This window comes from Cibotium barometz, chromosome 60, assembly GCF_041138505.1.
Source record: "Cibotium barometz isolate CiBa-2024 chromosome 60, ASM4113850v1, whole genome shotgun sequence".
Lineage (NCBI taxonomy): Eukaryota > Viridiplantae > Streptophyta > Polypodiopsida > Cyatheales > Cibotiaceae > Cibotium > Cibotium barometz.
This window is the reverse complement of record NC_141105.1, coordinates 11558842-11582922: the sequence shown is the minus strand read 5'-3', so window position 1 is coordinate 11582922 and position 24081 is coordinate 11558842. Positions and strand designations below refer to the sequence as shown.

General features: G+C 46.2%; 1 protein-coding gene across 5 annotated transcripts in view; it reads left to right on the top strand.

Moving 5' to 3' along the window:
• The window catches only part of LOC147604983 (dynein regulatory complex subunit 7-like), a 321324-nt gene that overhangs the window by 281946 nt on the left and 15297 nt on the right, over positions 1-24081 (top strand). For all 5 annotated transcript variants that reach the window (XM_086794267.1, XM_086794266.1, XM_086794269.1 and 2 more), the window contains 5 exons: positions 8553-8763; positions 19483-19608; positions 19745-20046; positions 21606-21731; positions 21850-22009. In XM_086794267.1, the coding sequence (XP_086650393.1) occupies positions 8553-8763; positions 19483-19608; positions 19745-20046; positions 21606-21731; positions 21850-22009 (925 nt within the window). The remainder of the gene's footprint in view (positions 1-8552; positions 8764-19482; positions 19609-19744; positions 20047-21605; positions 21732-21849; positions 22010-24081) is intronic.

Genomic DNA, 24081 nt, shown 5'->3' with positions numbered 1-24081 from the left:
TTGGCAGGCCTCCCATGAGTTTGCATTTCTGCATATTGGAACTCCACGAGAAAACCTTCAACTTGGCCCAGCTACACCAGTTTTATGTGGATGAGTGGGCGTGTGATCGGGGTGCCACGGTGGGTATCCTTGCCAGCACCACTTTCTCCGACCACCATGCCCCAGTTGTGCTTCACCTGTTGGGCGGGATGCCCTTCAGGGGATCCTGAGGTCTACACCCACATCAAGGAGATTTGGAAGTCCTGTTTTTACCTTGGAATAGTTGCTTCTGTGTTGGACAGCACCCTTACGGAGTTCAGGACTTTTCTTCAGTCGACCGCCCAAGAGCAACTTCACGAGCAGGAGAGGAGCTTGTGTCCCAGCCTAGCCTCACTCAACGTCTTCAGGAACAGACACCGGACAGCATATGGGTGAGGTGTATAGATGGAGTTGCCATACCACTCTAGGAGCCATTGAGGAGCAGAGAGTGGAGTACCGCTACCATGCCCGCATATGCTACTCGCAGAGGGTCTCATCCACTTGATACCCAAAGAGGGAGGAGACAAACTTGAGGTTTGATACTGGTGCCCCATCACCCTCAGCACGGCCTACAAAATTCTCGCCAAGATGATCAGTCTTCACAGTCAACCTCACCTTCACAATTACATCCATGGCACTCAGACACACTTCATCCAGGAGAGGAGCATCTTGGATAACATATTCACCTTTTGGGAGTCGACCACCTCAACACAAATGAGACAGGAGTATATGTGAATCTCCTCCTTCACTTCGACAAGGCTTACATTTGCATTGACTCGGGCTTCTTGGAGGCACCATGCTGTGGATGGTTTCTTGGCCTCTTGAATCTAGGGTATCTCGGCCCTCTATTAATCAGTGCATAGCGAGGTCCGCATTTTGGGAGCACCTGAGCAGCATTTTCTTAACTCCCACTCAATGCACCAGACCTGCCTCCTTGTTCTTTTTCTCTTCCTCTTCGTTGCAAAGACGATTAAAAGATTGATCGTGGTGCCCCATGGTCTTGGAATAGGGTTTAGGTTTCATTGTACATGTACAGATTTTGTTTAACTGGCCTCACACCGTCCACACTAGAGGAATTGTATGTTGGAAGACTCTTGGAGGGGCTCCCTTGAGATCCGAGTAACTCCATGCAAACACATCTCTATACTCTTTGAGTAACTTTGTTAATTCATTCTCCTCCTCAGGGGTTAAGTCAGTAGGTATCCAAACCTTTTTGGGCTCTTCCCCTAGTAGTCCTAGGTCAATTTTTTTGGACTCTTCTCCTGGTAGTGCTAGGTGTCAATGTGTTTGGCATCTTCTGGTCGAGGCACTTCCTTGATTGCCCAAAGGCCCAGCACATTTGGTGGAGGTTCCTCAAGCTCTTCACATTAGAGCCAAGCACTCTTCGCTTCGTTACCTGAGGCACAATTGCTTTGTCCAGGGCATGATCGCTTGGGCCATAGAGGTGGGCAAAGGACGGCATAGGCCTCACGTTACAACTCACTCATTTTCGGATCTATGCTATTCTAGCCTCCTCCATCCTGGTCATTGAGTGTAAGCCAGAGTTTGCATACTAGAGGTGGGAGCTCATCAACAGTATTTTTTCTTGCCAAATCTGGCAGGCTTCATGGCACCACCACTCCACCTGCGAAGATGATGCGCTCCATCTGGATGGACATCATTCACTCCTTACAGCAGAGACGATGGAAGCACCTCATAGGCGATTTGGAGAAAATGCAACAAGGTTCCACAACCTTCCTGCACACATAGAGCCGGGCCCCTTCTTCACCAGAGGAAGTGACTGATGGATCGGGCACTATGTGGCTGTTTCCAACCCCACCATCTTTGTAGCCTCTCTCCGAGAGTGGCCATCCAGAGAGGGACAACACCCCCCCGCCCGCTATATACTTGTTTTTTGTATCCCTCTCATGGGGTTTTTTATCAGCACTGCTTTTGTCTCTACAGAGGGTTGTGTCTGCTTCATGCAAACGTTTTCTTTTGATTAATAGAAGGACCCCTTCAGAGGAGGGCTTTTGGGCTTCCTAGTAGTGCATTGGATTCATTAGCTTCCACAGGTGGGTGTGGTTGTTGAGGAAATCATAGTCAAAGAGTGTATTTGTGAGTCTTTGTGTAAGAGTGTGCCACGTGTCACTTTGGGAGTTATCCCATAAGCATATGGTACTTGAGTGTGTGTGTTCACTCTATAAGAGTGATGTACTTTCTTGTGTGTCAAATCAATCAAGTCAAGCTATCTTGGTCTACATGTAAGTACTTGTTCATTGCTTTCATTTCCATTTCATTATGTTTGCCATCTTTCCTTTTTGCACCTAGAGTTAGCTTGCTCTCTTGTTCCTTCATGTGGTATTAGAGCCATGCTTCTCCATGGGCAACCCTTGGGGGTGAAGGCCGACCCACAAATGGAAGTTGGTCTTCCTCCTTTGGTTGCCCACTCCCATGAGGTTCTCGTCAATGCTCCCTTTCTCTCTTTCTCTCTAATGACCGACTGCTCTTGATGTCGCCTTGCTTCATCCCTCTTTCCCACTTCGAAATCAGCATCTCCTCCATATTTTCAAGCTGCTGGCCGACTCTTCTACTTCTACATGCTGCTGGGCAACTAGGAGGGGTCGTGGTTCTTCTTCATGGGCAGCCGTAATCGACTTTGGAGGTGTTCCATGATGCAGGCAGCAAGCTGCGACTGTCATACAGGCTGTTTGCAGGATGGGCAGCATGTATCCTTGTTGTGAGGCACGATCTTTTGATCCTTGAGCAACGTTTTTGGGGTCATTTGGAGCTGCCGTTCGTGGGATAGAAGGCCATTTTTGTGGTAGGACTGTTCAGCCGACTACTGTTGCTGACCATCAAGTCTTTTGAGCTGAATTCCATTGCAAAAACAGTAAGTTTTCAGTTCAGATTATGTCATGACTTCGCTATCTTCTAGTACAGTGTTCATGGATAATCCTCTTTGGTAGGATTAAGAGGGATGCTATCATCTCTTCTGGTTCTATCATTTGGTTGACACAGTCTAGGCCTCAGCTAAGATTCGAGGGGACTGACAGGAGCTTGGCCATTATGGTTAGGCAAGGAGTTGCTCGGCAGTGTTGTCTTCAGGATTTGCCACTTTCACACTTTGTCCCTCTGGCACAGAGGTTAGACAGCTCTTGGGAGATTATTGCTAGCATCTCAGCCTAGAATATCTGGAAGGCTAGATCCACCGAGGCCATTGAGAGTACTCCCGTTCTTGTTTCTCAGTGTCTTTGCAAGATTTGGAGTGATATTATTCACACCATTATGGCTACTTGGGTCAGAATCCAGGGATCTTGGAGGGCTACGGAGAGGAAGCGCGGCCAGTTTATGAGAGTGGGACATTGGTATCTTTTTCACATCCTCTCATTTGGGACCCTATTGGCAGCACAAGGCTCCTGATTGGTTGAGATCTCCACCTTGCTTGGTGTGAAATCTCCATTTTGTAAAAAAATTTCGTACTTAATAGAAGTCTCCTTTCTGGAAAAAAAAAAAAAAAAAGGGGACAAGCGATCTCTCAACAAACGAGGACTAGAGACTATGAGCCCGTGCTGCTAAGACGCCTCGTTTCTGCTGCCCCCGCCTTCTTCTCTGCCCCCGCCTCTATCCCTTGCCTCGCTTCTGCTGCCTCCGCCCCCTCCTCTGTCACCGCCTTGCCCCACCTGCCCTCGCTTCTCCTGCCCACCTCAGCCCCCGCTGCTGCTGCCCCCACCTGCCCCGCCTCTACTGCCCACCTCAGCCCCCGCCTCTACTGCTCCCACTTTGCCCCCCACCTCTGCTGCCCCCACCTTTCCCTCCACCTATGCCCCATTGTCACATGGGTCAGGGGACAGGGACAGGTAAGGGTTTGGGGATGGGGAACGCCTGGAGGCAGGGAATGTGGACGGGGGTTGGGACAGGAATGGGACGTGTCTTTGGGCATTCACCTTTTCCCTCCAAGAGAAACCTGAACCCTTTCCCCCACCACAAGCTGCTGGTGCCCGCGAGGAAGAGGCCATTGAAGGCTGATGGCAGCCTAGATGGAGCTTTGGCACGCTCAAGCCTCAAGAACTTGTGCAGTGTGCACACTGCAGAGCAGAGATGGAGGAGAGAAAGTGTGCACAACAGAGATGGAGGAGAGCAAAGATCGCTCAGCAAACTTTGCACTTCAGCATTTAGATAGGCTTGTTTTAAAACATTAAAACTTAAAACTTAAAACCTAAGAAGCAAAGCCTTCCAAAAAGAAAAAATTGCGTTTTTTTCTTCACGTCCCCAAACACCCCCGTCCCACAAATTTAAGACGTCCCCTAACAGGGGACGGCCATCCCCTGGTGAGGGACGTTACATGGGATGTCCCCCCTACAAAGGGACGCATCCCCGCGTGAAAGGGAGGCTGGGACGGCCTTCCCCTGCCCCGAAGGCCTGGGACGGGCGTCCCCTGTGACTATGCTATGCCTCCGCCTCCCCCCCTACCTTCCATCTCTACGCCCGCCGCCTCCTCCCCTGCTTCGGCCGCTTCCTCTTCCTCAGCCTCTCCACCTCTTCTTACCCTCCACCACCTCTTTTCTTTTAGTAGCATTTTTTTAATTGGATTCAAGTCGGCCGCCCACCATCATTTGGCTTTATGGTTTCTGCCACAACCAATCCTTCATCACCCCCACAGACTGGGAGAATCATCAATTTTTCACAAGACAAGCTCGCCTCTCTCCAGCAGGACATTGACATTGAGGTCCATACCACAAGGGTTTATGGCTCCCACCCCTCTCGCTCGCAGCCCATGAATGGCTTCTGGTAGCTCTCCCTTCAAAGCTGATTGTGCACTTCCAGGATACGCGTATGCTTGGTTGAGGCTTCTTCCATGTGGATTTTCTATTCATGGTCTAATAGGAGAAGGGATGCAGGATGTAATTATGCACAGTTAGACCGATTTTATGTGGATGATTGGGTGCTTGACAGAGGGCATCATACTTTTATTGCTGCAAGCACTTCAAAATTAGATCATTATCCAGTGGTTTTATGCATTAGAGATTCGATCGCCATGGTTCAGCACCTCATGTATGCATACCTGATCAATTGTTCTCAAATGCAGAGCTATCACCTCAGATGCTTGATATTTGGAGATCTCATGATTTCTCATGGGTCTCGCAAAGCTTGGCCTCTGCTCTTTGTGATATTAGCGACTTTTAGCACATGTGTGCCCTTGCTAAGAGGCAGGAGGCCTTGGAATGCTCTTCATGCCTTACCTCATGGTAAGTGTCCAAGGGAGGATGGTCTCTCCCCTATTTTTTTCATTACTTTCTAGGATGAGATTGGGGCGGACATCACATCGGGTCTCTAGGAGATGTGGGACATAGGTTCTATGCCTTCTTCTCTCACTGAGGGGCTTATTTTCCTTATCCCTAAGAGTGGGGATAAGACCTTGATTGGACAGTGGAGACCTATCACCTTTCTTGGGACTGCATATAAGATACTTGCTAAGGCAGTGAGCATTAGATTGCAGTTTCTTACACGAGAGGAGAATCTTTGATAACATTTTCTCGTTTTGGGAGGCTGTGGAATGGGCCAAAGCGAGTAATCAACCTTTACCCATTCTGCTTTTGGATTTTGAGAAGGCTTATGATGATAGAGTGGATTGGGACTTCCTTGAGGGTACTCTTAGCTAGATGGTTTTCTCTCAGAGATGGGTCAAGGGAGTTTCATGCATGTATCATGATGCCCACAGTAGTTTGCTTGCTTGCAGTGATAGAGGGGAGCGGATTCAGATCTCTCGCCGCTCAGTACAGCAAGGATGCCCTTTAGCCCCATTATTATATATCATAGTCACAGAGGCCATGAGCATCTTTCTCCGCTCCACTGCTGGTATTTCCGGATTGAGGTTGCCTCTTGGTAGTCACGAGGAGTTGGTTGATTGTGAGTTAGCTGATGACAGAACCATGTTCTTGGAGACCTCACACACATGTTTATGTTCCTTCCAGGTGGCGTTGGAAGAGCTTTATTTGGCAGCAAGGGCCCTCATTTATTGGCACGAATCTGTTGGTTTTTGGATTAGTGACTCGCCGAGACTTGCTTGGGGTGCAAAGCTTGGTTTGACTTGGATCAGCAAAGGATAAACTGCCAGATATTCGGGATGCACTGCTAGGAGATTGGATTTAGCCTCGAGAGCGTTGGTGGTGGCTAATCAGGTATTGCTTGTCTCGGCTTGGTTTATTTCCTCTTGTTGGTGCTTCTCTCATGCATGCATTGGTCAGTTGCGGAGGTTGATCCGCGATTTTCTTTGGTCGAGTTTGGATGGCACCATAGACACATGTGCCAAGGTAGCTTGGCTTACAGTTATTCAGTCCAGATGAGAGGGGGGCTGAATATTATTGATCTAGATGTTCAGTGCAGGGCGTTGCTTGTGGTTAGAGGTTTCCTACCAAGCACGAGCCTTGGAAGGATTTTTTCCTTTCTCAGATTTCCGGATGTACACCCCTGTTGGGAGAGATTGGCTACCCAGTACACGGTTTTTGTTCACAGAGGAAAATATCAAGGCACCATCTTCCCCTCTTATTGCCGCCATTGTCAGAGCATTGAGAAACATGAGACCTTTCTTGCAATAGAGGCTTCCTAGGTCTCTGGATGAGGCTAACCGACAACCTATTATGTGGAACGAGTTCATTAGGTATGAGGCCGCCGGTTGGCGACTTGGTGCATCTTGTTACATGCAGTGGTCAGGATGGGAGAGATGTGCATATACAGTTCTTGCTTGGAAGACCTTCAAGAGTCTTACGGAGAGCTGCATCCATTCAGCATCTTAGGGGCTCTCGCATACGTATTGATCAGATTGATGCAGCTATACTCCATGAGTGGCTCTCTAGGATCTTTCATGGAAATTATTATCCAAGATGGCTAGGAGTATTTTCTAGGATAGGTGTATCTTTGCAGGTCATTGCTCTCCCGGGCCAGGAGGCTACAGACGCATCATTTATTCTATCATGCATGTTTGGAGATTGAGGAGACGCTGCATGGAGGGGATCATCCTAGACACCAAGCTTAGTCCAGTGAGGATTGTTGGTCGTTCGGGGAAGCATTGGTTCATTGATCCTTCTCCTCAGATAGTGACTCATGGCTCTTGGTGTTTGTGGTTGTATGGTGGCAGTCCTATCACATATCTTAAGTGGGATCCAGGTGAGGAGTGGATTGAGGCCTCCGATCCATTGAAAAGTCTTCTCTTTTTCAGTTACACAGTCCGGAATGCCAGGCTTCTCATCACTTGACATATGCATAGGATCCCTACTCTCAGGCCTCATTGGGAGAGTTATGGCATCACTCCTGTGATACAACGCAGATATTGGTATAGACTTTGGCATTCATACAGAAGGAGCCAGATCTCTCATTTCTTTTGGTTATTTCTACATGGTGGTCTCCCCACCAATCAGTGGAGATCCGTTTTCGGTGTAGCACCTACCTGCCTGAGATGTGCGGCAATTTTCGAGACTGTATACCATTGTTTATGGTGATGCAGCACTGCACAACACATTTGGGGTTTTATAGCCCAACGTGTGGGCAAATTGAGTGGCTACGCCATGTATGTTACTTGGGGGGAACTTGCTTGGCTTTCCCAGTGTGGTCCACAACGTTCCTATGAGGGCAATGATACAGACACTACTATTTTCATTCGTAGAGGTATTTCCTAGCATGGTTTTTTGCAGGATGTCCCTCACTTACATTATACAACCCCCAGATAGAGGATTGACACTAGGTGGGAGATTGTTGCCAGTATTACAGCATGGCAGATCTGGAGAGCTAGATGCACGAAGGCAATTGAGGGTGTCCAAATTTTTGAGTCTTAGTGCATCAGCACCATATGGGATGATATCATCCATACGCTCATGGCTACTTGGGCTCGTATTCAAGGGTCCTCTCGTTCCACGCAAGCAAAGCACATTGTGTTTATGCGGGAGCGGGACCATGGCATTGTCTTTTCTTCTAGTCCCACAGGTCTTTCATGGCACCGTGATGCCCCTCAGTGGCTGAGATCACCTTACATATTGGGATGATTCTATTCTATTCCGGGTTATAGTCGTGATTGTTTGTATTCTTTTTTCATATCTTCTTTGGGGGGGGGAAAAAAAGGGACAAGCACCCACAACTTGAAGATCCGTTGCTTTTCTAGAAGGTTTCTAGACTATGTAGCAATCCGAACTTACTAGGAAAAGAATAGGGGTATGGAAATCATCGACATCAAAAGGCAACTCCATGCTAATTCGTGTTTGATTATTTGTGTGCACACCAGATTTGAGGACACCACAAAGCAGTGGGTACAAGATTTTTGGAATTTGATAAATTAGATGTGGAAGGGGAAGAGTGGAACCTGTACTTGAGTCCCCATTGTAGTGTTTGCGCAGCCAACACACACATGCACACATCAAATACTCTATTATATATCAAATTTGCATCTTGTTGATTAAGTGAATTATTGAGATGTTACAAGAAAATCTTGTTTCACATAGGCTATAACTATACACATTTGGTTGAATATGTTTTTTACAAACCACCAATTTTCATTTATGTAGGTGTCCTAGAGGAGTAAAGAGAACACACTATCATCGATGCACACATGAACTTTATTCTTTTTATGGGGACTTTGTAAGGTGGGATGGCTTGGTTGAACGGATTATCTTGTATGAAGATGACGAAAGAACCAACGTCTTGGAAATTAACGACTACTTTCAACGTCGAAAGGATGGCCTTCAAAAGCGCACCTTTATCCCTGGGTTGAACAAGGTTGGATCTCGCATTTCCTGACACTGCCAAAACAAGCTTAAAAAGTGTGTTTACTAAAATTATGCATGCATTTTTCACAAATATGTTTTCATCAGTTGAGACAGAAATTTTTACTAGTATCAAAACTTGTTGTGGAAGCCATTCAAACAACTTGAATGCTTGTGGCAAGTAGAGCACGCTAAGTCAAATGACAAAAATAAGAGCCCACTTTGGCTACCTATGAGTACCGTGGTAGGAAATGCATAGGGCATCCCCTATAACATAAATAGACCTTAATGAAAATAAAAAATAGATGGAAATTTTGAGGTGTGCAGAAAGAAAGAAAGAAAGTTGTATTAGATGTCTTCAAAAGACCCAATGGGTCTATTAGACCAAAAGTGGTACAAGAGTTCCATGTGGTATTGGACCATGGAAAACTGAAAAATAGATGGAAAATTTGCGGTGTGCAGAAAATTTGAGGTGTGCAGAAAGAAAGAAAGAAATCAAGTTGTATTAGATGTCTTCAAAAGACCCAATGGGTCTATGAGACCGAAAGTGGTACAAGAGTTCCATGTGGTACTGGACCATGGAAAAGACTAACAAAATTGGAAAAAAAAAACTCATAGAAAGAGATAGATTAGTTGTATGTCTATCTCAGCATGAGCATGGTGTGCACTATGGTGAGCATATGAGAGAGAGAAAGAGAAAGAAATGAAGAAATAAAGATATATTAAACATCTACTAAAGTGGGCTTATGAGAGAGAGAAAGAAAGAAAGAAAGTTATATTAATGGCTACAAAAGGCCAAAATGACCTATGAGACCAAAAGGATTACATTGTATGGAATACATCATCATGGGTACTAAAATGAAAGAACATGACAAAGCTAAAATGCTAAAGATGAGATGCTAGGTCTGATCTATGTACAAAGAACATAGGGCTCGCAAATCGTCCTAAGATATCCCGCATGGGGCACCGCAACATGACACTCAGATTGGTAAAGCTGAGCCGGCATGAGGAAGTCTTGTGATGGTGTAAGATGATGGCCCTGATCCTCCTATGGTGGCACGGGCGTGGGTGGCGGCCTATGGGTCGAGGTCATCAACCTCTGCATAGCTCGGTGGCTCTGTCCAGTGTCACTCCTCTGGGTCGTGCTCCTACATTAGCCTCGGGTCCAGGTAAGGGGGGTGAGTCTGCCCTTGGAGCTCGCGACTAGAAGAAATCAGTGAGAGCTCTGTACACTAGTCCTTGGGTAGGTGTTGTTGGACTGGGCCACAGTAGTGATTTCCTGTGTCTACGAAGCTCCAGAAGGAAGAGCCCTAGGCGTCCATGACCCTGGGGAGTGGTCCAAACCCGTCTCGGAAGAGGCAGTGGAACCTCCCCATGATCTCGTAGTATACCAGACATCGGCATATGTAGTAGTCCTCCATCTCGGCCTCTATATGGCAAAGCTTTCACACCCTATCCTCTGGTGCAGCCGTGGGGGCTACCTCTATGTCCCTGAAGTAAAACCTGGACCTAGAGCTGGCGAGAGGAGGATCTGGGTGACCGGGATGGGGGGAGTCTGGCTCTCTGAAGGGACCGAGCTCTCTCTTGGAGGACTCCCCAGGTAAATGGTGCCAGCCTGTTGTTGCAGGACTGGGGGGTGCTAAGGAGATAATTGGGCCTCTCGATAAAACCATCCCAAGTGACCCTCAAGAAATGCTTTGTTGGACTGAAGAGGGAAAGCTTTGTGGGGGAATCCATGTCGAGTGGTCTGTATGAAGTCTGGTCAGGTATAGATGGATTATGTACTGTGAGAGACCAAGAAAAAGGGAGGCCAAGTTGCACTTGAAGGGGAGAAAGAAAGAAAGAAAGAAAGATATATTAACGTCTAGGAGAGGCCAAAGTTGGCCTATGAGACAAAAAATAATACAACTGTGTTCTTCCGGTCATCGGAAGAAAAGAAAGAAAAGAAAAAGTGTGCATGTGTCTGGATACAACTGTGAGTCATCATGGATCGGTGGAGCCCATATACAAACAATATAAGGGGGGGGTGGGGATGTGGATGGAGTGCTAAGGCAAGATGCATCTCTATATGCTGAAGGGGTAGTACAAGCATGCTATGCAGATCTATGTCTAACTCCATCCAGTGCCATAAGAGGGATATAAGATACCATACATCGCCGATGCTGAGGCTGTGAATGGCGTGAACATGTACCCTGAGTCTGAATGAAAGCGAGCTAGCCTCTCCTGTGTCTCCATCTGGTGTCTCATTCGGATAGCTGCTATCTCTCGGTGACGGAGTCGGGGTGCTCTTTGTCCAGTCTGTCTAGGTCTCCTCCTGGCTCTCAATTCCTCTGCTCTCTGTGCGGTCACCCCACGTGGTACATCAGCTGGCACTGGCATAGCTCTCTGGAAGAAATCTGTGAACTGGGACTGTCTCCCACCCCTAGTGGGAGCAGGTGTCTGGAGGAGTCTCTCTTGAGAACTATGAAGCTCTAGTAGTAGTCTGCCAAGCTGTCGCTGGTCCGAGGCCTCCATCAACTGATGTAGTGAAGAGTGCTCCTCAAACAATCCTGCATATCTATCTCTGACCCCCTGGTGGGCTCTACATCTACATACAAAGTGATCCTCAGTCTCCACCTCCTCGCGGCACAATCTGCATATCCGCTCAGCTCTGGGAACCCGTGCCGCTCTCCCAGCCTCTATCTCTAGCTGATGTGATGAGACTCGTAGCTGTCCAATAGCGACGCGAGAGCTATGTGGCATGTATACATCCATGTACCACGGTCGATGTATAAACCCATCCCCTGAGATGCTCATAAAGTGGTCTCTGTAATACAGCATCTTCGGTGGTAGTGGGCTCTCTGGTGCTGTCCATGTCTCCTGTATGTAGTGCTGCCATATGTCCTGTCTCATCACTCTGTTCCTCTCATTGAGAGAGAGGTGACCCCGTGGAGCAGACTGATCATACTACTGAAAAGGTGGCAACCGCTCAATGTCTATCCCATGATGTGAGAACCACTGTAGCATCTGTGCATACCAAGATCCAGTGTGTCCAGCCTCGGCCAGCTATCTGGATGCCTCAAAAGCTTGGCGGGATAATCTCTCTGTGGGCATCTCCCTCATCCTATATATAAAGGAGATCGTCTGGAACAATGCCTCCACCACTGCCATAGGTGGTGCAGCAAACTCAGCTCGAACAATGTCGTGCAGAACGGATGGTTTGCTGCGTATCATCCTCGAGAGCATCAAGATCTGTGGTCTCTCCAGCTGTACCCATGTGGAGGCTGCAAGCCCTGGTGCCCAAACCACTGCTGCATACATCAAGGCTGGTGTCACTAATGTATCAAAGAGCCACCCCTTCGTGCGGGGTTCCTGAAAATGTGCTTGATGACACTGACGCTCAAGGCCAGCAAGAGCTGCATACCCCCGGGTCACTCTGTCTCGGACTGCCTGAGCCATGGAGAAGCGTCCAGCTGAGCTAGTAAATGTGATGCCAAGGTAAACATAAGAGCTCACCACCTCGACCCGCCCTCCTGCTAATGTGAGAGTAGTGTGGCTCCTGACTGCGGATGAAGTGTGGAAGATCATAACCTTGGTTTTCCCAAGGTTCACTGTGAGCCCCTGTTGTGCGCAGAAGTCATCAAGAGCCACAAGGTGTCTTTGAAGCCCAACCTGCGTGTCGGATACCAAGACGATGTCATCAGCATAAAGCATAACATGGACTGTAATACCTGATAGCTCAACCCCAGAGCCTCCTCCCTGTGTGATGTAATCGACCACCTCATCAATATAGAGCCCAAAGAGCGTGGGGGAGAGCGGGCACCCCTGCTTCACACCAATGGTGCTAGCAACTGTGTCGGACAAGCCTCCTGGGCATCGGACTCTCCCAAAGACCTGCTCATATAGCCTGTATATGCCCCACATCATGTCTGAAGGTATGCCTAGTGTCTGTAGTCGCCGAAAGAGGTGCTCCCTGGGCACAGTATCAAATGCCTTGTGGAAATCCACAAAGCAACAATAGAGCCGTTGCCTCCGTGCCTTGGCCTGATCAATCAAGCACCTCAATGTAAAGATGTGGTCGATGGTCGAGAAGGCTCGACAGAAGCCTGCCTGGCCTGCTGCTCTCAATCCCCCAACCTCTGCACATGAGTGCTCAGCTCTGCCTCCAAAACTGCCCCGTATAGTTTGGCCAATATATGGCCGATCATGATGGTCCTATAGTTCCCGAGGTCTAGTACATCTCCCGCTTTATGGATCGACACAATAGTGTGCATTGTCCACTCAGCCGAAAACCCCTCTAACAGAGCTCTGTTGAAGAGATGAGCAAGAAATGGTGCCAATGTATCAATAGCATAGATGAGATGCTCTCCCTGTAATCCTGTATGATCTGTCGCCCGTCCATGTTGGAGTCGGCATATGGCCCTCCTTACCATAGGTGGGGTGAAGAAGGTGGAGACTCTGGAGCATGGCTCTGTGGGCTGTGGTATAGGGGACTGTGCAGGCACATCATAAAGTCTCTCTGCATATGTCTGCCAGGTCTGAGGATCGGCAATAGGTGTGGGACAGGGCTCTCTGAGTCTCCTCCAAGCAGCAGCAGCATCTCTGCTCATGAGCATGTGATATGTGTCCCAGTACTGAGCCTCCTCATAAGCTCGCCGCTTACGGCGGGTGAGAGTATGCATCCTCCTGCCTGCCTGCCTCTGGGTGATCTCCCCGCGAGCCCTCTACACTCGGAGACTGCGGTAAAGGTTTCTGCACTCATCATCATACCATCGGTTCCGGGGCATGCTCCCAGATGTAGGTGGCCTACCTGTCTGTATGTGGTATGGGAAACTCCTCGCGGCTACGGAGTGCAGTACATGTGAGAGCTAGGAGGTGAGCATGGCCATGGGTGCCGATGGATCTAAGGCAAATAGCTGATCATGAACATGATAGTCATACACCTCGGCTAGGTCCTGAGTGAAGTGAAAAATAGTGCGTGGTTGCTGTATGATGGGTGGGTGGGTCTCCAGTAAGCTCCTGAAAGTGAGGGATAGGTATGTATGATCTGCCCCAATGGGGCATGGTGGTACGGTGAAGTGAGACACCATATCTGCTGCCTCCCGGGATCCCATCACATAATCCACTGTACTACTACCGCCTCCCACTGGAAAGCAAGTCAACCCACCTGAATCTGGCCACTGAGTCATCCCGTTATAAATAACGAGATGGTGTCGGGCCCCAAGCTCCAGCAAATGTTGCCCATATCTAGTGCTATCAGCTCCTCCATCAGCGGAGATCCGAGTGGTCCCTGTATCCTCTGTAGCTAGCGGCTCTAGTCTCAAGGGATCCTCAAGGTCATAGATCTCGCAGTGTCTGCTCTGAGTCCGTGCATTGAAGTCCCCCATCAAGAAGACTTCTCCCAGTGTCGAATAGTGTAAGATCTCCTTAGATAAGACAGAGTATGGAGACTCACTAGCCTCTCCTCCACCCGGCTCCTCGGTGGTGGCAAACCGCGACCCATTCGGAGGAAAGTAGCAAAGGGCGATATAAATCCATCTGGTCTCCAAGAGGCATAAGCTAATCCACATGTATCTTGCCTCCGAGTCTCGTGCTACGACACGAACATGCTCATGTAACCCATGTCTGAAAAGCACTGCAATACCTCCTGAACCTCGGGAGGTGGCCTGTCTCATCCCCTGTCGGTGAGCTGACTCCCACTGATAACCCTCAACCCGTGGTAAGCCCCTCTCCGGGCTCTCATGTGTCTCTGTCATCAAGATGATATCCCGGCCCTCCATCACCTCCTCAAGTCTCCCTGGATGTGTCCATAGGACTCCATTACAGTTCCAGATTGCTATGTGTATCTCTTTGTCTTCATGTTGTTTCCTCCGTGTCTCATAGGCCAGATGGTGCTATTTGACCCTCTTCCCCCCATCAATGTAGATGTGACCATCCCTATAATGTGCTTTCTTCCCTTCTTTGCGTGCCGCCTTGATCTTCGGCATGCATAATCTTCTGTGCTCCAGTTGCATCCATGTGAGGTCATCATCGAAGTAGATGGGGTCCCCTGGCAAGCTCCTCAAGATAGCCCGTCTTCTCATAAAGCTCATCCTACTCTCCTCGTCCGGGAACTGTAGCACTAAGGCCTTGCCTTTGGTGGAGTCCTTTGGGGTTGTCCTCCATACTCTAGTGAATGGGAGCGGCTCATCCTCCTTTAGTCCTAGCTTGGTACACATAGGTTCCGCCCGTCAATCTCGGGCATGGAGGTAGTGCTCTCTGGTATCCCTGTGACTCGGATGTTGAGGCGCCGGATCCGTCGCATCTTCTCTTCATCAAGAGTAGACTGCATCATGTGTACATCTTCTTGTACCTCCTTCTTGATGATCTTCATCACTTGTACATCTTCTTGCACCTCCTTTTTGATGTTCTTCTTCATCACTTCTACCCATCCTTCGCGGGCTGCCTCCATTTTCCCCTCGATTGTGTGGGTGAGGGTTTTGGTGATCTCTTCTTTGATTGCCTCTTTGTCCATCTCAAGAGTCTCTCCTTCCTCCCATGGATGATCGCGTAGGGATGCCACTTCGCCCTTCAAAAGGTTGATTTCCTCCTGCATGGCGAGATTTTCCTTCTCCCACTCCTCTTGCATGGTAAGCTTCTCTTCCTTCCATATTTCCGCTTCGGCCTCCAGCTTTCCCATGCGCGTCAATAAGTCCTTGATGGCGGTGATAGTGCTGTCCAATGTCTTCTTCTGGTCCTTGATAAGATCCCTAAGGATATGATCAAGCTGGCTGATTTTGTCATCTACAGACCCTCCCATTGTAGAGGGAGGGAATGTTTGAAAGGAGCAGGTAAATATGTGGGAGAGAAAGAGAAGAAATGGATGAAATTCAAGTCCCCATTATGTTGCTGCCTTGGGGGCCTGAGCAAGGGTGGGTGGCGAAAAGGAGAAGCGAATGCAGGCGAACAGTGACAGAGAGGCCAGCTTCAGGAGGCTCCCCCTAGAGACACAAGAGAGACGCCTCATGGGGATCTGGGGCCGTGAATTCACAAGACGGTCAAAATGCTTCCCCAACATTCTTGACATAAAACAGTCATTTAAAAACAGGTCATAAATATAGTTTCATAATGAACTCTCATCTTTCCACATTGTTCCACATCAATCCACATTACTTAATCCACATTCATTTCATATGTATTCCCATTCTTATCACATCATTTTCCTTCTCATCACATCTTTCTTCATTTATCCTCATCAGGTCTCATCCACTCGCATCTACCCATATCCACATCTCATCAGGTCTCATCCACTCGCATCTACCCATATCCACATCTCATCACATCATATTTATTCACATCACATATCATCCATTCACATCTATCCCAATTTACATCACATCCATTTCACATCACATCTCATTCTGTGGATGGATGTATGGAAGATGTGGATGGATGTGTGGATAATGTGGATGGATGTATGGATGAGATTACCCTCATCATCAACTTAGCCATCCCCCTGATTGGCGAACCGCCATTCAGGATCCCCGCCCCCCCCCCGCCCCCCGCGGAGTGGGTGGGTGCTTTCACTCGCCATGATTTCACTCGAGTAATCCTTGGTTCTAAGGGGGGGCCTGCACTCATTTTCTCGATCGTCCCCAGGGCCGTCCCCAGGGCCGGCCGACCCTTTCTCCCACAGAGGACTACAGGGGTAGATCTCTTTTGCGGTGAGGATTATTGGCTTTCATGACTACTAGTGGCACATCGACCCTCTTCCGGCCAAGGTGGCCCGCGACAGTTCCTGCGCCTATTGCTCTGGGAGAGCCGACCTCTGACTCGTCTCCAGTGGGATCCATGTGAGTGGGAGTGGCAGGAGAATCCGACCACCCCCTTTTACATTACACGAGGATGGGTCCCTGCCCTCAAAGAAAATATGCAGTCCAGACTGAGCAAGCTAGGCAATAGAGTCCGGAGTAATGTAGAAAGTGCCTCTCCTCAATCTGCCTATAAGCTGAGCTATAGAGCTCCAAATCCTCTAAGCAGCTTTGCAACCCCAAATTCAATGTTGGACAGTCTGAGAGGCCATCGGACATCAGATGGGTCCACACCAAAGATAGCTCTTAACAGGAAGTCTGCCATGTAAAAACAACCAAAAAAAAAAATTGATATCTGATTCCTCCTGTAAGAGTGCCAAAGTCAGTGTCAAGATCTCTTTTGGATCAATGGAGTAATCCCAAAGCTTTCCCAGTGTCGCCTTAGGGTAGGAATCCTCTCAATCTGCCCACAATCTGGCTATTCATACAGTGTAACTGGTGAAAGGCAAACTCTTCGAAGGGTTGGCTGCATCAATCCACTCGCACTCACTAGGATCCCAATGAAGAAATTTTATGGGGCATCCACCATACAACCAAAGGCTTTGAGATCCATAGGAATACTTTTAAGAGTCTTCCAAGATACAACTGTCTGTGCGCATCTCTCCCAGCCTGGCCACTACATGTAACCAGAAGCACCCAGGTGAGAACCAGGGTCATCTCTAATAAGATCATTCCACATGATGGGCTGGCTGTTTGCCTCTTCCTCTGACCTTGGAAGCTTCCAAATCTGATCCTGCTCCAAGCTCTGGTAACAACTGATAGAAGCGGGGAAGAGGATGCTCTGTATATTGCTTTTGTGAAATTAAGCATTGGGCATAGCAGACACTTCTTACATCTTTCTTCCATAGCATTGGACACTGCGGCGCGTGAGAGCTTGATGAGGAGGAGAAGACACAAGTGCACCAGATAAAGGAAGGTATAGAGAGATTGCAGCCCCAATGGGCCTTATGCATAGTTGCTGTTAGACACTCTCGAATCATGACATGCACAAAGCATCAGAGTCCCAAACCACATAGTAGAAGAGACTACACTCAGTGCAAAGCCACACCTCAATGCACACTTCTCGAGGACACACGACTATTTTCAATTATGGTGATCCATGAGTTGGATCCCCCTCATGTCCGTCACAAGAGGAGGTATGGAGATGACTCCACAGCCCTATTGGTATTTTAGATTATGGCATCACTATCCAATGGTGTCTTCTCACAGTTTTAGACACAATGTGTCCCAGTATAACACCATCATAAGCCTCCCAATGCAGTCTAAAAGTGGGACTGTCTGCGATCTATAGCTTGGAATCAAAGGCACTTAAAGACACCAAGATAGGATGAAGGGAAGTGCCAGGAATAATCTCCTGCATGTCACATTTCAACAATCTCCATCCTAGCTAGATAGAATAGTAAACATGATCTCCCTCCTCATCTTGAGGTCAAAGTCTGTGCCAAAATCTCTTTTGAATCAATGGGGTCATGTCATAACTCTCCTAGTGCGGCCTGAGTGTAGTCGTCCTCTTCATCTGTCCAAGTAAAAGGAGCCTATGTAGTTGAAAAAAGGCTTCATAAGATTGGTTGCATCAATCCACTCCCGCTCACCAGAAACCCAATGAAGACATCTGATAGGACATCCATCATACAACCATAAGCACCAAGACCCATGGGTCACAATATCAAGCGGAGGGTCAACATGCCAATGCTTCTCTAAGCGACTAACTATTCTCACTGGATCAAGGGCAATGCCAGGAATAGTCTCCTGCATGTCACATTTCTACAATCTCCATCGTGGCTGGATAGAATAAAAAACATGATCTCCCTCCTCATCCTGATCCACAGCAAGGCTACCGTCTGTAATGGCACTCCTGTCCTGGAGAAAACACCCAGACACCTAGGATGATGCTGATTGTGAATTGTGGGAGTAATCCACTCATAAGGTATAGCTGCATCAATTTGATCGATACGTCTAAGACTCCCTCTGAGGTGTTGGGTGGATGCAAGTCTCTGATCCATAGGAAGACTTTTAAAATTCTTCCAGCTATTGATACACTTCTCCCAGCAGACTGGCCACTGCATATATCCAGATGCACCCAAAGGTCACCCAACCTCATCTCTAATGATGTCATTCCACGTAATGGGCTGTCTATCAGCATGATCCTCTGATCTAGGAAGCCTCTATCTCAAAAATGTCTCATGCTGTTCCAGGCTCTGATAGAGAAATGTGTGATGAGAATATGGATCCTAGCATCTTGATAAATTCATATGCCATCAGTGTATGAAACTGATCTTTGTACAGGTTAGGTTCTTTCATATATGTCTTATGGATATGTTCTAGCATATGCTGTGTGGTGTGCATAGCTACCCTTGGTACTAAAATAGTGGCAAGATGTCTCTGGAGAGGCCCTGTGTTAGCATTTATTTTGGTGCTTCAGCATATTAGCAGTTTTCTACTTCTTGTGAGGCCAAATGTATGGATGCTGGAAAAGCTAGCCACAGGAGATGCCACTTGCCCTTTAGTCGTGCTTTCAAAATTGCTTGCCCCTTGTATGTAAATAACCAGATGAAATGATGCTTCTGTATGAAGCACGCAGGTTGCAAACTATGCTAAAATTATGTGGTGGTGTATAGAGAGATTTAAATGCCTTCTCCAAAGATTAAATTGATGTCTCTTAGCATGTGTTCTCTAATTTTGCTTCAATGAGGTAACATACAAGCGTGTTTGATTATCATTACTACAAAGTTTACAAAATTTAATGTAGTACAAGGATGAGTCAGGTGCATGATTTTTGTCGTCTTCTTTTTTGAGAGAGAATATGGCTTTTTATTAGTAAGTAGCCAGGTTACACGGGGTCCAAATACAGACAGGGTATAAAAGAAGAAGCTCAACCTCATAAGTCACGTACCTCATGTCAGGTGCATGATTTCTTTGATTGCGGAGCAAGTTTTGGCTTGAAAGAGACGGAGATAGTTGATGGACAAAGCCGCAAATTCTTGTTTTATCCAAAATCTAGAAATGATGGACTTACTAGCCGAGAAGAAGTAAGATATTATTTACAATGTCTCAATTTAAAATTTTGATTTTCCTTTAGTAGGAACTTCATGGCCTCTGTTTTCAATTAAATGTAAACAAATGGGTGTCCCAAATCTGGGAATTCAACATATACTTCATTCACAGGTGATAGGAAAGAAGATAGTGGAGACTTTTGCCAACCATGAAGCTTGTCTGGTTTATCGATGTGCATGTTATGGACCACCTTTGCCACCTCCAAGGGATGAATATAGTCCAAAGCTCTTGAGTGAGAGGCCCTTGGAGAGTGTTCTTGGCATGCATGGAGATACATCCATCAAGGGTAGCTTCTCTCGGCCAGGTAGTGTAAGGTTAGATGGAAGCAGCAGGCCAATCAGTCATGGAAGAGTTTCTGTTGATAGCCAAAAAGGAAGGTCTCGCTCACGGATGATGTCACGTTGGCAAGGAAGGTACATAAGTTTCTTGTTTATGAATCTTCAAAAAGACAATATTCTTTCAAATTTCTATTTAATCTAAATTATGTGGCTCTTCTGAAATTTGGGCACATCATAATACCCGCCATCTTTTCCTTGTTGACCACCAAGTACTGAGTCCATTCATTTTGATCTTTTGAGCGATGAAGTAAGGCTGAGGATAGCAGTTCTTATGACCAAGATAACTAAATCAGTGAGACAGTGCTGCACCTTGGCTAGCAGCGTTCTTAAGAGGGCTGAATTTTTCTTTTTTGAATAGATGAGGAACTCTCAGACAACGAGTATTACATAAGACCAAAGATACATGAAAAGCACTGAAATTTTCCTTTCTGGATAGATGAGAAACTCCTGGATAGTATGATACTGCAGCCTTTCTAGATGTTGATAAGGAAAACCTGGATACCAAGAATGAGTATCTTTTTCCCCCCCCAAAAAAAAGGAGGACATATTTTTCTTTTTCTTTTTTGGTTGGTGGGGTGGTGGGGGACAGCAATAGTACTAGGGTGGCAGAAAACTCATGGACAGTAAGTATGCACATGACATTGCAGCCTCTCTAGATGCTACATGGATACTAGAGTCTAGGAGGACAGTCAGTCAGATTTTTAGTATGCAAAATGACACTTGACATCATTCACGCTTGTTCTAACGAGTCTCAAAATAAAACTCCTCCATTAGAGTGATGCAAAATTGACATTGCTTTAGAATGGTAGCAGAAAACCAGCCTTAGATGCACAAGTAGAGGCAATTATCTAACACCGCCATGGGTGGCTAGAAACAGTCATGCTACATAAACAGCACATGAGCATGGCTACGCAGAAAAGGTTTGGAACTCCTCTTGATGTTGGGCATCAGCATCATGATCTCATGTTGCAAAAATAGCCCCATGGACAGGCATCTCTTCTTGGTGCTATCCAACCATTTGTGGTTTCCCCCTTAATTACCCTCCATCATATTCAAGTTGCCACCAACAATCTGTGTGCTGGTATGAACCCACACTAACAGGGGCTTGTTATAATCTCTCTCCTTTTCCATAGGCAGCCACTGAAGTCTTTGAGCAATGTGCATAAAGCTACGAAGAGGTTTTGGGCATTTGTTTAGATTTCAACCATAGTCAGTTATGTAAAAAGCAGGGTGGCCTTATGTTGAGCGCTTTCTAACATAGGTCCCAACATATTCAAATTTTTTTGTCCTTTTCACTCCCTTGCGTTGATTATACAGTTTACTTTTAATGAAAATAAGAAGACATTGCTTTTGTGCGTGATGGGTGCAAATTATGTTCAACTCCATACACATCTAAAGTTACCTTTGATAACAGTCCATGAGATTATATGGCATTAAAACATTTGCAGGGTAAACTAATAATAAAACATTCAGGGCCTTGAATTTTCAGGAAAATCCCCACTTTTCCAAGATAACACGGGCCCACATTTTGGACCTCTCTATTTATTTTCTCTCTTACTGCCACGTATAACTATTCCATACTTTGTGAGTTCCACTATATTGATCTACAATAACATGGCTGTTTTTTTCCCCAGCTCAAGCAATAGAATCAAAATTTCGACTCCTGCCTCAGATAAGCAGAATGACAAAAAGCTTATGGCAGTTCCTAAGAGAAGAGCTATTGCTGAAAAGCTGCTTCCTATCATAAAGATCACACAGACGTGAGAATCAAATGGAATCCTCAATTGTGGAAGATAAATTGTTTTCGATTTTACAAAATACAAAGTGTTGTTGATCACAAAATACTATTCTTTGACCCAAGGTTTTGTTGAAGTATAGATATGAGCAAAGAATTGAAGCATGTCCAAAAGATAATGTTGCTAAACATGTCTTCAAGCTGAGCATCGACCAAATAAGAGTTGACTATCATCATGTGGATAGACACATCAGTTTGAATTCTCGTGTTTACAACAAAGATGGAACCTTGAACTTAATTCATGTAAGTGGCTGTAGTATTTTCGGGTAACCTCTGAAGCATTACTTGCAGTAAGTGGCTGTAGTATCTGTCTACCTCTGAAGCATTACTAACAGGAAAAAGGATGTTCTTCAATGTCTTAAACTTATTACATTTTCTAATGTTCTCTTCCAATTAAGAAAGGAAGGGTGTTCCATGTTTTTGCACATTACGATGAGCACAAGATCAGTTCTTTTTTTTTTTAGTGAAGATGTATTTATATTGATAATATGAAAAGAGTACATATAAACTGTGGGTTAGTCTTCTCAAACAATCAAGAGAAGAACTACCCACAGAAACTGCTCAATCCAATATCCTCTTAGTGAGTAGTTTCATTGTATCCAACTCCCATCTGTTTACACTCACCAGACTAGCAATGTTAGCTTTCACTAAACAGATAACTTTCTTAGGATCTACATTTTACATGCCATCATTAACAAAGACCAGAGTGTTCCTCGTAGACCAAATCTCCCACAGGCATGTAAATCTTGCAAATCCAAAAAGGCTATTACTCTCCTCTGTTGGACCAATCTTTTTACCCAAAACCCAATGGGACCATGTACATTGCAGCCCAAAAATGTCCCCCCCCCCCCCCATTTAGAGAGCTATGTCCAAAAGGATCTTAATGCCGGTTAGTCCCAAAAGGCATGCTTGAAATCCTCGATGGCTGCTTTGCATCTTGGGCATATCCCTGAGGCCATATTTCTGATCAGCAACTTACAGCCTAACGGAAGAGCCCCAACCATGATTCTCCACAAAAAAGTCTGAGCATGTGTTGGCAGTTTGGATCCCCAAATTCTTCTGCATCTGGACTCCCAACATTTGTCTGGCCAAGCTACTTTCCATATTGTATTGAAATGTTTAAAATCTCTCTTCTCTTGCATTAACATCTGATAAAACTTGGCAGTTGATTCCTGACCAAGGGGAAGTCCATCTGTCCACCCTCAATCTTTGATCCACCTTTCCGTGAGCTGAGAAATATTGATAGTTAGCGTCTTGAGCTTACCAATAATTGCATGCAGATGATTCTTATCAAATCTTGAGACCATACATGACAGATAGCTGTTCATCATCTCTCCACCCTAGAAGAGGACCATCCCAGAAATCCTCAAATCTGCTTATCCCTCTGTTGTTGAGTCTTTTTCTCACTTTGGGCTCAATGAGGGCTAACGGAGGGAAAAAAAACTGGGGACCACCAAACATTATACATGCATAGTGAATTTCCCGTGATTCTGGGAGATCCTTGCCATTGAATGAGGGGAATGATCCTCTTCCATTTCTTAATCAGAAATTCAGCAAAGGGCATATTTTTAAAGACAAGTGGAGCATGGGAAAAAATCTTATCAATCCAAGAGAGTCCCCTCCATTTGCCTTGCCAACTCACAATCATATACAAAGAAAGCTCTTTAAGCATCCTAGTCCAAGGTTGACTCTGCTGAAGAAAGGAAGTCAACATTTTTGGCATTCTCGCCATTGCATGTGTGGATGTCAATTCTCCCATCCTTCTTGGGTTTACACACCTTTTGCCATGCTAGGAAGGAACATGGTCTCTTGCCCTGCTTATTCTTCCATAGAAAAGCTTTAATTACACAAATAATGAAAAACCTTTTTTTTCTGAGCAGAAAAGTCCTATTGCCTCTTGAGGTGCTTTTTTGCAAGAAAGAGACTTCTATTAAGCATGAATGAAAGAATACAAAATCACAGCTAAACTCCAGAAAATCCTCATCACAGAGTGTGGTTATCTCAACCAATCTGGGGCATTATGATGCCAAGAGAGTCCTATGGGGGTCCAAAAGAAAACACCATGATCCCACTCTCTCATAAACATAGTGCGCTTTGCCAGTGCAGATCTAGATGGCCTCTGTATACAAGTACATGTGGCCATAAGAGTGTGAACAATATCACTCCATATGGTGTAGATGCACCAAGCATCATGTTTATGGTTTATCTTAGGTCTATTGCTAGACAATGATGTGGGTCACTATGTGTGTCTATGTACTTGTGATAAACCAATGCTCATCTTTGTGATTAGTACTTTGTTTAATCTTTGTGGTTAA